The 13,917-nt window shown below is 35.0% G+C and overlaps 1 protein-coding gene and 1 non-coding gene across 7 annotated transcripts in view; one reads left to right on the forward strand and one right to left on the reverse strand.

The window, feature by feature from the left end:
• TBC1D19 (TBC1 domain family member 19) overlaps nt 1-13,917 on the reverse strand; it is a 155,379-nt gene that overhangs the window by 77,232 nt on the left and 64,230 nt on the right. For 3 of the 6 annotated variants that reach the window (XM_059067735.2, XM_059067737.2, XM_067036319.1), the window contains 3 exons: nt 6,271-6,345; nt 5,058-5,121; nt 3,639-3,685 (listed from right to left, as the gene is read on the reverse strand). The exons of 1 other annotated variant lie outside the window; for it this stretch is intronic. In XM_059067735.2, the coding sequence (XP_058923718.1) occupies nt 3,639-3,685; nt 5,058-5,121; nt 6,271-6,345 (186 nt within the window). The remainder of the gene's footprint in view (nt 1-3,638; nt 3,686-5,057; nt 5,122-6,270; nt 6,346-13,917) is intronic. 2 more of the 6 variants (XM_067036317.1, XM_067036318.1) reach the window with 1 other exon arrangement.
• On the forward strand, nt 4,565-4,680 carry LOC131759052 (U5 spliceosomal RNA). The gene has a single exon (XR_009336382.1). It is a non-coding gene; the product is annotated as a U5 spliceosomal RNA (small nuclear RNA).

The raw sequence follows: 13,917 nt of genomic DNA on the forward strand, positions 1-13,917 counted from the left end.
TTTTAAATTTAATATTCTAACAGATTATCTACCATATAAAACTAAAAAATTAAAAATTTAGTTAGAAAAGCTTTCTGATGGTAAAAAGAATTGTTTGATTCTAATATTTTACCAGGGAAAATGACAGAAAAATTTAAATTGCTTGATTGTAATATTTGCCAGGGAAAATTTTAGAACCAAATCTCTTTTAAAAAACAGATACTGACAAGGTTTACAGAAAGACTTTGAATAACAGCATAAGGTTTTGCCAATAAACCAAACCCAAAGGGAAAAAAAATTTTTCAGAAGCCAAGCTAACAAGAAAGACAGATTTATATATTTTTCAAAATTAACTAGATTCAAAAAAACTTAGATATTTGCACAGCCTTTACTCTAGGAATCTCACTTCTATCAGAAGTGAGAAACAGAAAAACATGAGACAACTTAAACATTCCATTAGAGGAAATTACCTAAATAAATTATGTTTAATTCGTACAAAATACAGTGTAATATGCCTCAACTAATATCACAATGTTTATTAAATTAAAAAGTTACAGTATAGTAGTATTTATTGCTATATCTTGGCATTATGAGTAATTTTTGTTTTAAATTTTCTTCTTATATATATTTTCTTATTTTTCTAACAACACACATTTTGGGGAGAGAATAATAATAATTTCAAAAATATTTAAAAATTGAAACTGTTGAGGGAAAGAAACCACCAAGAATCCAAGGAAGGAGATTATAATTACAGAAACACTATCATTTCTGAAGAAGGCATTCATAAACTGATAACTAATGGCTGATAAAATGGAATATGCTATAAGGCCAAAAGAGTTTCCTAAAATTGCAAACACTAAATTGAAACTAAAAATATCAAAGGTATTTGTTTAAAAAAAAAAGAAAAAAGAAGATTTAGCAAAGAATCAACAGTGTTAAATACAGATTAATATAGAATAACACAATTTTAGTCTAATTACACAAATAAGGGATCATACTTGCATGGGAAACTCAAAAACACAGATTTGAAAAGAAAAAGAAACTATGAATATGTGGGCAATAGAAAAGAGAAAATATTAGAAAAGCAGAAACTATAACTAAGGAAACGATTATAGAAAATTTGCTTGAGTTAAAGAAGAATCTCAGCATGACTAATAAAAGGATCAATTCAGCAACAGTCCTGAAGGCCACAGGACACTAAGATTATTAAGGAGAAAACAGTTAAAGACAACCATAAAAAAATTACATGAAATTTAAGTGCTAGAAAAGGAAAGAGTTTAGGAGAAATCTTTAATAAGCTAAGAGAAATAATGCTAGCACCATAAAGGCAGTTTCAAATCAAAGTAATTTTTCTTTAAAGTTAAAAAGATACTGCTTACAATTCTAAAAGGCCTGAAATAATTTCTAACAATGTTCTATGCTGGCAAACTGGTATCAGAGACAACAGGTTCAGAAAAGAAATAAAAATAAAATGTGAAAGATTCAATCATTCATTTACTCATTCGCTCTACACCTTTACTGAGCCATGATGTGCTAAGCACTGTTCTACCTGTTAGAGAGAGAACAGTTAAAGATAGGATCAGCTTGCAGCTGCAGCTGGTTTATGGTAGCTCTATCTTATCTTCAGGGTTACCTGGATATCTAGTAGTAACCCTTGGGCAAGATGGGGTAAAATGCACTAAACTAGTCATTTATAATGTGCTATTTAATGTCCCCTGGAGTAACTCCATATCAGTTTATTTATATTGTTTATTGAAAATGTACAGATTGCTGGTTTACATCTGAATTACCAGTGGGGTATAAAAGACCCCTCAGAAAACTTGTGCCTTGACTCCCAAGACCGAAGTATCTTGCATGTACCTTGGAGATTCATAACCCAAAGACAAAGTACATCCTGTGCAACTGAGAAAGGGGCCTGGGAGATGTGTCTGGAAATTCCCATTTCTTTGTATTTGCATGTATTTTCTTTCTCTTGCTGAAAGAAAGCCTTATGTGGGTGTATCCTTATGTGTGGTCTTTTTGAGCCTTTTCAGTTATCTGACTTGACTCTGTAATTGTTGCAGCAGTGAACAAAACTTCTATCTAATAGGATAAGGCAGGCAATAAGACAAATAGAAAAATAGTATGTTATATGATGCTAAATGCTATGGAGACAAACAAAGTAGGAAAGGGCTATAAGGAGTTCCAACCAGGGGAGCCAGGGAAAGCTTTGCTGAGAAGGCAACATTTTTGTGTGCATGTGTTTGAATTTTTTCCATGAATATTCTTTTTTTTAATTGAAATAAAAAATAATTGAAATATAGTTGACGTACAATATTATGTTAGTTTCAGGTGTACTACAAACTGATCTGACATTTGCATACGTTATGAAATGATCACCACAATAAATCTAGGAACCATTTGTACCCATATAAAGTTATTACAATATTATCGACCATATTCTTTATGTTGAGAATGTGACATTTAAGCTAAGACATAAGGAGTGAGGGGAATGTACACACAAGTATCTGGGAGAAAAGCACTGCAGGCAGAGAAAAGAAGGAGCAAAAGGCCCTCACAAATAGGCGGAAGCCAAGGTAAAGCAAGGAGGCTAAAATAGCTGGAGTAGAACAAATCAGGAGAAAAAGTAATAGGAGATGAACTCAGAGAGGTGGTGGGGTAACAGACCAAGCAGGATATTTTAGGCCACTGTCATGACTTTGGTTTTTAAGTAGAAGGAGATAGGAAGCACCTGGATACCAGAAGAGTGGCTTCTTCAGAATTGTAGTTACAAGTCTTCCTCTAGAAACTCTGCTAAGAACAAAAGGACAGATTCTAGGTGGGCAGCTTAGAAGCAGAAAGAGCAATTAAGAGGCTACTGAAATAGTCCAGGCAAGAGATGGCTGCTTGGACCAGTGAAATAGGAATGATCTTAGTAAGAAGTGGATGGATTCTGGATATACTTCAAAGGTAAAGCTGAAAGGATTTGCTGATGGATTACATGTAAGGTACAAGAGAAAAAGTGTAATCAAAGAGAGGTGAATTAAAATAATTAGTGAGTTGTAACTGCCTACTGAAGAGTTCCACTTGAATGCTCAATATGCCTCTCAAAATTAATTAAGCTCATCATCTTCACTAATGGACCTGTTTCTCTTCCTGTATTCTCTATCTCAAGGGCAAGTTACCTCTGCCCAGTTACCCAATCTAGACACTTAAAGGTTATCTTTATGGTTTTTTTTCTCATACTCTTTAGATCTAATCAGTTCTCAAATCTTCCTTAAAATCTTTCAAGTCTGTTGAATTCTTTCCATTTTGAATGCTGTTCTCTTAGTTCAGACCTTTATCCTGCCTTGTCTGAACTACTAGAACAGGGAGGAAAGAAAAAAGGAAACAATTCACTGAGCACCTATATGTGCCAGGAAGCAGGCTACATGATTTACAGTCACTATTTTTTAATCAAATCTTCCTGATTTACTTCCCTCTAATTTTTCCACACTCCAATGTATTTTCCAAGAGCAATTTCCAAATATAATATAATCATGTTATTCCACTGCTTCAGTGGCTCTGGGGCTTTTTACATGGTGATTCCTCTGCCTGGAGATGTTTTTATACCATCATTTCTTTTGCATTTTTACCTCATTAATATATATATATATATATATTTAGCCAATAGAACCTACCTCGAGAAAATCCTTAGGTGCATAAACAGGCCTGAAAAGGCTTAAATCTAGAATTAATAAGATAGATTAAAACAAAATTTCAGTTATAACATAAAAATTCTTATAAATAATAAATTTTAATGATTCTTTCATATGTTGCTATGCAGCTAGATTAATTCAAACATTTGCAGAATATCAGTTATTTGTCATACATTGTGTTAAGTACTGGGCCAATAAAAATAAAAAGATAGTCCCTTCCCTTGACAGCCTAGATGGTATACTCTAGAAGAAATAGAGTCCCCCCTTTGATAAATTTGTAATAGATTATTTGTAGCTGAATTGAAAAACAAGGTCAGTATAATATGAAAGTTCTATATGAGAATAGAGAATTCTATATGAGAATTCTCAAAGTACTTAGAATACAAACAATGCATTCTTAGTGAATTCCTGTAGTTGTATTGAACTATTCTCCCTTTTGAACTTCTATAACACACTGCTCCCTTTATTACGGCACAATTTCTTGCCCAGTACCCACCCCCCTCAACTTTTTTTTAAGAAGTGGTGAGGAATTATGTACATGTCTACCTAAACAATTTTATATATGTATCTGTTTATCATAGTAAATATTAGAGTGCTCACTCATATGTTTATAAAATTGATTGACTCAATTTTAAACATTAAAATGAACAAAAATAAATTCTTGGGCTTCCCTGGTGGCGCAGTGGTTGAGAGTCCGCCTGCCAATGCAGGGGATACGGGTTCGTGCCCCGGTCCGGGAAGATCCCACATGCCGCTGAGCGGCTGGGCCCGTGAGCCATGGCCGCTGGGCCTGCGCATCCGGAGCCTGTGCCCCGCAACGGGAGAGGCCACAACAGTGAGAGGCCCGCATACCACAAAAAAAAATAAATTCTTAAAAACATTTTAGAAGTATTAAAACTGTTCCACATATACTCTGGTTTCTCTTCAGATCAAATAAATCTCTTGCCTTTTACTAAAGATTTTAGTGGAGAGAAACAAATCTGAGTGTTTAATAAATTTTTTGAGGCCTTGCTTTGGCAGGGCTAGTAAAAAAAAAAAACAAACTTTTCCACATTTAATCCATCTTTAACATCTCAATGTAATTAAAGTTTGAAAAAGATTTGTCTATGAAATCCACTGAATGATTTAATTTACCCTTTTATAAAAATGTTTTCAAATGCTGCTTTAAAAAAAGATCACTGATTTAAATATCCTCAAAATAATGGAGAACACTGACCAAAGTTAGGAATTTTAAACTGCAAAGTAGAAGTTTAAGCAAAAAAACCCAGATGATAGTAAATTAGTGGAGAGGGAAAGTTGCTATCTTTCCAAAAAAATTGTTAATATTGTCATTTTGGATTCACAATTAAGAAGGCAATTTTTTTTCCCACTACCACATTTTGAAAAGAGTTTTACATATACCTGGCTCATCAGTTCCCATTTCATTCCATTTATTGAGAAGTTCTTTCTGTTCTCCAACTGGCCTCTAAAAAAGGTAATTTTAAAATTGGTTTTGTTGTGTGAAGTTAAGCAATGAAGCTAAAAAATAAGAATCAATACCTTATCTAAAAGCTTAAATAAGCTACCATAACACAAGAAAAAATAATTTCATTACATTATGGTTAGCTTTTTAGGGAATTACACTTAAATTACATTATTTAACTATTACATTATATGTAGTCTCAGTGTGGTGCTAATGAGTCCAAGAATAGAAGGTAAATGATCTGTGCTGGCTAGTAAAATTTCACAAAGAAAAACTGCTCCTCAGCCACATACTACATCTCTTACCCCATCCAGCAATCTCAGAAATGCACTGCAAGGGGGACTGGCCAAGAGAGTGTGACTGTGAATCAGTAGCATCATCTTCCTATATGAAAGACAGTATATTATACAATACTACGTATTTAGACAGTTTTTCATATAAATTTATCTTTTTTTTTACACCATCCTTCTGGTGCCTTCAGTGACTTGTGCTTGGATATTATCCAAAGTACATTCACTATATCCTGTCCAACAGCAGGAAATAAATAGCAGGTTGGGAGAATGAAGTGAAGAGAAATGTTCTCTCCTACTCATGAGCAGCTATAAAGAACCCAGAATGTTTCTCAAGTGGCTTTTCTCTCCTTTTTCACCTCTCCCCTCTAGAAGCCCAGAGTGACAGATAAGTATTATTAGATCTAAATAGTTCTGCAGAGATGATTAATCATTCAAGTAAGGAGACTAAAGGTAATTAAAATATTTAAGGTGTATTTATGAGACAAATCTCCAAATCACCTATACTGCAGAGTTTATATGTATTCTCAAGATACAGGTTTATTACAAAAAGCACTACAGCATACATAATAGAAACCTATATAAACTACATCCACATAATTGGCCTTTTACAGATTTTTGTTTCAAAACAAACTGATATACTAGTAATAAAAAAAAGATAAATCTGCCTGACAGTTATTTCATGATACTTCCTCATACTTGATTCACAAAAAATACTTAAATATTAAAAGTACTTTCCGTGCTCTGTGGTGACCTAGATGGGTGGGAGGGAGGTCCAAGAGGGAGGGGATATATGTATACATAATAGCTGATTCACTTTGTTGTAAAGCAACTATACTCCAATTAAAAAAAAAAAAAGTACCTTTCGTGCCAATGGGATACTCAGTTCAGTGCACATACTATTTAAACTCTTCAAAATTCTTTTTTCCCAACTTCCCTGAAACATAAGGAACAATCTATTATTACTTCTGGTTAACAGTACCAAAACTGATTTTAAAACATTAAAGATGTTATGAGTTATATAGAAATGGTGAAGTTGGTTGAGATTGGTTATCTTTATTCATTAGTTTACTCAACAAATATTGATTACTGCCTACTATGTGCCAGATACTATCCTTAGTGCTGTGAAGTAAGCTGTGAATAACAGAAAGTCTCTGTCCTCATGGAACTGACATTCTAGTGGAGGATGGGAATGAAGACAGACAAAAAAAAATAAATCAACAATCAGATGGTGATAAATATTACAAGGGAAAACAGCAGATAATAAAAAGGTAAGTTAGATTTAAGCATTTTATAAATGTTTGATACTCAGGAATCCCATTAATGACCTAGTAAAATAAAAATTTACAGAAATTGTTATAATTTTTCCAAACATGGTATTTTACCCTAAATACTTCATCATGAATTCTCTAAGAATAAGAAACTTCTCGTACATAACCACATTACCACTGTCACACCTAAAAACACTAACAATATTTCATATTATCTAATATTTAGTCCCTATTCAAAAATTTCCAATTATCCCCAAAAATGTCTTTATATTTTTTAAAATCCTGGATCCATTAAAATTGAATACATTACATTACATTTGGTTGTTATGTCTCATTCCTTGTAGCTTAATCTAGAGTGCTTTCATCCTTTTCTTTTTCATGTTGACTTTTTTGAGGAGTCCAGACCACTCGTCTTTTATGTGTCACAATCTGGATTGATCTTACTACTTTTTCACAGTATTTATTACATTTCTTGTAAACTTGAAATAATAAGCTAATTTTAATGGTCAGTCATAAATTGATTATCCATATATGCCATATTTTAGTAAACTATTCTTTTTAATGCCAAGCTAAAATGCCATAATTTTTTGGTCTTTTTATTAAAATATGCCTACAGACCACTTCTGACTCACTAAAACCAAAATAAAATAATGCCAAAGCTCCAAAATTTAACCCAAATGAGGAGAAAAGGAGAGAATTATATATTACATTACCCATAAAGGACAGTTACAACCAGACAATAAAAGTAGAATAATAACAGCTCAATTATGTGATTGTTAAAGATTAAAGTACTTTGAACAGTGATACAATAATGATAATAATCATTCAATAACTGATAGCTTTTACTACAGCTATCATTATTCAGAGCTTCTTCTTTAATACACACATTTAAATACATTACTCTCTATCTGGAATAAACCCTCCATGCTCTCCTCCCATCCCAACATACTCATTCCTACATTAGCTGAATAAATTTTATTCACCTTTCAGGTCTTTACCTCTATTAAGCCTTCTCTTACCTGGCCCCTCATCCCAGATAATATTCAGTACCTTTGCTTATGGGTTCTCACAGCACCTCTTCCTTCACCTATCATAGCACATATCACACTTTGTCTAGCACATAATAAATTCTCAATAATTGAACAGATTTTATCCTAAGTTATGTTGCAAGCATTTAAAAATAATATGATACAACTGCCTAAGCAACAAATGAACAGGAAAAAAAATCATCTACAGGAGGAATACAGAACTGTGTGAAACGCATAAGGTTTAATTTATTAAATATGTAGAAATAGGTTTTCAAGAACAAAAGAATACTCTTAATATATTGCATGAAATACTGCCCATACCATGTGACCCTGCCCCCTTCCCACCCTGGGCTGGCAACCCGGCCCCGCCCCAGGTGTGCCCCCTGGCTGCAGAGAAGTCTGAAACGCAGGTGCCCTGCCAGGGCCTGAGTGGCCATCCCCCCCACCGCCGGTGAACCCGGAGCACCCTGTACAGGGGACACAGGTTCGATCCCTGGTCCAGGAAGATCCCATGTGCCACAGAGCAACTAAGCCCGTGCACCACAACTACTGAGCAGGTGCTCTAGAGCCCATGAGCCACAACTACTGAAGCCCACGCTCCAGGAGCCCATGCTCTGCAACAAAAGAAGCCACTGCAATAAGAAGCCCGCACACCACAACGAAGAGTAGCCCCCGCTCACCACAACTAGAGAAAGCCCGCACGCAGCAACAAAGACCCAATGCAGCCAAATAAATAAATAAAATTAATAAAATTTTTTTAATTTCATGAAATACCCCCAAAATGAATTCCATTTACTGGCTTATTTTCAATTCTCTTTTCTTTTCTTTCTTTCTTTCTTTTTTTTTCTTTTTTCTTTTTTTAACTGTAAAAAGTTCTCTTAGATCCAAGACTTAAAATACATTTGGGTAGGGCTTCCCTGGTGGCGCACTGGTTGAGTCTGCCTGCCGATGCACAGGACATGGGTTCGTGTGCTGGTCCGAGAAGATCCCACATGCCGCGGAGCGGCTGGGCCCGTGAGCCATGGCTGCTGAGCCTGCGCGTCCGGGGCCTATGCTACGCAACGGGAGAGGTGGCCACAACAGTGAGAGGCCCGTGTACCACCCCCCCCCACACACACACACAAATACATTTGGGTACATTATTCATGACCAAACATTAATTATTGCAATATAACCCACTTCCACCCTCAACATCCTTATCCCCAATTTATCTAGATAAATCTTATTCAACGTTCAGATCTCAGCTTAAAAATAATTTCCTCTAATAAGCCTGCTGTCACTTACTCCAACTCCAGATTGTTGGGGGAGCAGGTATGAGAAAGTTTAATTTAAAAAACTGTAATTTTAATTCAGTCATTACTATAAAAATAAAATTTGCATAAAGATTAAAAAGTCAATCCCTGAATTTGTATTACTTATCCTATTATATAAAGAACTAAATTTCTAGCTATTGAATTGATTCAAAAAATTCTCATTTTCAACCACTAATAAGAGGGCTCTTGAGTTGATATAAAGAAAGTAACTCTAAGATATAAAAACAAAATTAAAGTTACAACAGACATCAATGTGTGGCTTATACACTGTGCATATTTTCAAGACTGCAATACACAATTTTAATACAGCATAAAACCTACTAAAAACTCAAACATGAAGACCATTTAAAATAGAATGATACTTTCTGTAATTATACCTTGATAAGATATTCTGAAACATTTATCTTATCCTTTAAAAAATTATTCTAACAAAAACATCTCTTCAGGTGTTTTCAATAAAGTACAACTTCAAGTGATTAATCATAGTTTTCCTAAATGGATATCCCACTTTACCAAGTATTTCAACTTATCAAATTTAAATTTAATGTTACATGTAATATATAGAGAAACTAGTGAAGAAAGAAGTTACAAAAAAAGAAATTCGATATTAGAAGAGAGCATTCTGAATGAAAATAATTTAGGAAACAGAGCTATGTGATTTTCATGTGTTTACATGTTATTTTATTAATCCTGTGAGATATGTATTATTACCCTCATTTTACAAATGAGGAAACTTTTTAAAGGAACACCTGAGAGTAGAATGGAAAAGAATATTAAGAACTGAAGCAATGTTGCACAAAGTTTTACTCAATTATCATTTTTTCTGTGCTCTGCAACTAAAGCAGAAACTTGGAAATGGGAACTTCCCCGGTTGTCCAATGGTAAAGAATCTGCCTTACAATGCAGGGGATGTGGGTTTGATCCCTGGTTGGGGAACTAAGATCCCACATGCCATGTGGCAACTAAGCCCACGCACCACAACTACTGAGCTCACCCGCCTCAACAAGAGAGCCTGCGTGCCAACAACTACAGAGCCCATGCACTCTGGAGCCCACGTGCCACAACTACAGAGCCCACGTGCTCTGGAGCCTGCGCACCACAACTATAGAGAGAAAACCTGCACACCACAACTAGAGAGAAACCCATGCACCGCAACAAAGAGCCCACGCACAACAACGAAAGATCCTGTATGCCACAACTAAGAGCTGATGCAGGCAAAAAAAGAAAAAAAAAAAAAAAGGAAACTTGGAAATGATCCAGAAGAGAAGAACAACTTAAAACTGAGAGAAGAGGAAAAGGATGTTCAATTCAGGAAAAATCAAAATTTTATGGCTAGAAAAGGGGGAAATGAGGTGTAACAGCTGAGTTTTCAAATAATGAAAAGACATAGATTCAACAAATGTTTATTGTTCACTATTAAACACATGTCACTAAAAGATGAATGAAACAGCATCCCTGTAGTGAGGGTGGGGAGGATAAGACAGAAACAAATAATATAAGCTGCAAAAAGTTCATAAGGGCTACACCAGTCTATATGTCATAAACCAAAGAAAACATAAAACAATAAGCAAGCAATAGGAAGCCAGGTATATCAAAACTTCTAGTTGACAACAGAACACATACCACTCCCTTGAAAATCCTAAAAATAATGAAAGAAAAGCGACCCCAGTGGTTGGCCACTTCCCTATTCCCTGTTCCATATCTATGGCAAAGTTGGCAGGATTTTTCCAAGGTACGCCTTGCAAGACTTCAGTCAGATGGTCAGAAGTCATTTCATAGAAGTCTTGGATGGTCAGAGAAATCATTTGCTCAGACATCAGAAATAGTAATAGGATTTCCTGACAATGAGTAGAAAAATCCAAGATGAAGCAAGTGGCTGCTTTTAAACTGGGTCATCCTTTAGGTTCCCTCAAGAACTCTAATCTTAAGTGGTATTCATTCATTCCTTTGTCTCACTGACTAACATGTACTGAATGCTTTCTATCTATAAAGCACAAAGCTCAGACCAGTGAGTAAATGTTATAAGGAGCATGTAACCATTTAACACAAGCAAGAAACTTTCCAACAAGTAAGAAGGCTTAATCAAAATGGGTTAAGTCAGTGAAATTGTGAATTCCCTGTTTCCAGAAGTTCTCCACCAAAAGGAGATGAACTCTAGAGGTTGGGCTGGATAAATGTGAAGGTCCACTTTACCTACAGTTTTACAGATACTTTATTTTTCTCAGGTCCTATTTCTGGAGGTGAATAAATAAGCCCGAAGTTTCAAAACTAAATGCTCAAAAAAAATCATAGTTATTTCTATGTAATTATTTAAGTAAAAATTTCAGTGTGTACCTAGCACCAAAAAAAAGTAGAAGTAGCGGGGCTTCCCTGGTGGCGCAGTGGTTGAGAGTCCACCTGCCGATGCAGGGGACACGAGTTCGTGCCCCGGTCCGGGAAGATCCCACATGCTGCGGAGCAGCTGGGCCCGTGAGCCATGGCCGCTGAGCCTGCGCGTCCAGAGCCTGTGCTCCGCAACGGGAGAGGCCACAGCAGTGAGGAAAAAGTAAATAAATAAATAAAAAGTAGAAGTAGCAAATAAGTTATTGAAAAATGACAGTGCATTAATACAAAATAAGAAGAAAGTAATAGTTTCTACCCCCAAAGACTTATAAAGATCTTTTAAAATGTTTAAAAGGAAAATGAACGGCATTTTACATTTAAAATGTTTAAATAGGAAGACATTACCTTTTACCTAAACCCATATCCTCTCTAAATGAAATTATTGTTGCATTCTAATCAGTTTCCCTAATAACTGGAATCTATGGTATTAACTCAAAGTATTCCAAGAGTTTTATAAATGCAGTAGTTTCTAAGCCATGAAAGGCAAAAGATTCACAAAAGAACCGCAACTGTTTTGAAATCTTTAAATGGGTATTAATTATAACCTTGCTACTTTTTCATAGTAATGAAAATAAATAAGAAGTCATTAAAAATATATAATATATAACATGCAAACAACTATGAAATTATAAAGTTTAAAATTACTTTCTTGACCCTGAAAAGAATAAAGTAAAACAAAATAATCATCATCCAGCTATCTAATGGAAAAAGGTTTTAGTAATTCTGATTATAAAAGTAATGCATTTATAGATAGTTGGAAAAATAATATGTAAAGAATAAAATAAATAAGCACTCATAGATTTCAGTCAAAATAACCACTGTTACCATTTTATTCTCTTCATTTTTTCTATGCATGTATGTGTACAACTGAGATGTATATGTGTATGAATATACACACGCATATATATACATTTAATTAAAGTAGAATTATTTTGTTTTTATAGTTTGCTTTTCCATTTAAGATTATATCATATGCAATTTCCCATGTCATTATATTTCTTCAAAAATGTCATTTCTGATGCCTGTATAACACTGTCTTTTGGAGTTTCCATGTTATATTTAAGCAGGCCCTATTGCTATTCATTTAGATGCTTTAACATTTTTTATTATTATCATGAACATGAATTTCTGTGTTTCTCTGATTCTTTCCTTTAGGGTCTGAGAAATGAAATTACTAGGGATAAGGGTATGAATATTTTCTAAAAGGGAATACTTTGCAGTTTTTGATTATTCATTCATTATTTTAAAAAAATATCTATTGAGCGTCTACCATGGGCTAGGCACTATGCCAGATGTTGCAGATACAACTGTGAAAAGAGAGACACTGGCCTTACTCTACAGAATCTAGTGATGATACAGACAACCCAAGTATTGTGGTGGGAAGTATAGGGTGTCTCCCATGTGGAAGATTGGAGAAACAGGATAAATATCTGAGTATCTGAGAACTAGGGGTCGGAAGGCCTTCCTAAAGAAACTAATATCTTAACACAGGACCTGAAGAATATGCAGAAGTTAGCCAAAAATATGTGGTATTTGAGGGTAGGCAGTTTTGGGTAGAAGCAACAGCATAAGCACAGGTTCTCCTGCTGGGGAACAACTGAGGAGATCAAGTACGATTAGAGAGAGAGAACGTACGTGTGTGGAAGTGGGCATGGGAGTCGCAGTAGGGGGAGGGACAGTGTGAGGAGGCAAAAGATGAGACCTGAACAGTAGAAAGGGGCAAGATCACCTATAGCCTTTTAAGCAAAAGTAAGGAATTGGAGCTCTATCGTAAAAGTCTTAGAAGTTTTAAGAAATGGAGTGACAATACAGAAGGCAGAAAGACCAATTAAGAAGGGGATGTGAATTGAAGTAATATAAAACTAGCAAAATTCTCATTTTTGCTAAGGTTACTGGATTGACAGTGAATAGGATAAATTCAACCACGCAGCACATCTTGAGTTTGTCTGAGCATTTCTGGACTGGATACAGAAATAGGCCGAATATCATCAGGTAGTGTAGATTCTGGAGTGGCTGTCCAGATTCAAATTCCAGGTCTTTCACTTAGTAGTTTGGTAAAGTTGGCCCTATCTAAGACGGTAAGAGTAACTCATTTCATAGAGTCAGCATAAATATTAAATGAGTGAACACTTGTAAAGCACTAGAATGGTACCTGGCACATAATTAGAGCTCTATGTGCTTACTACTATTATTTCACAAGAAAACTTAATGCACTTATATTTATCGCACTGCATATAAGCTTCTTCAAATATTGCTTTCTGTGAAGGTGTAGCAAAATAGTTCCCAAAGTATTTTACATGGAAATAGATTACATCAGTTTGAACAACACTAGATTAAATAAAAATTAATCAGTTTATTTATTGCAGAACCTCTTTGAGCTGTTAACATGCCAAAAGAAATTGTAAGCAACAAAATTAAGGAGTATTCGATTTTTTAAAAGTATAAAATAGGGCTTCCCTGGTGGCACAGTGGTTGAGAATCCGCCTGCAGATGCAGGGGACGCAGGTTTGTGCCC

This window comes from Kogia breviceps, chromosome 6 (assembly GCF_026419965.1).
Source record: "Kogia breviceps isolate mKogBre1 chromosome 6, mKogBre1 haplotype 1, whole genome shotgun sequence".
NCBI lineage: Eukaryota > Metazoa > Chordata > Mammalia > Artiodactyla > Physeteridae > Kogia > Kogia breviceps.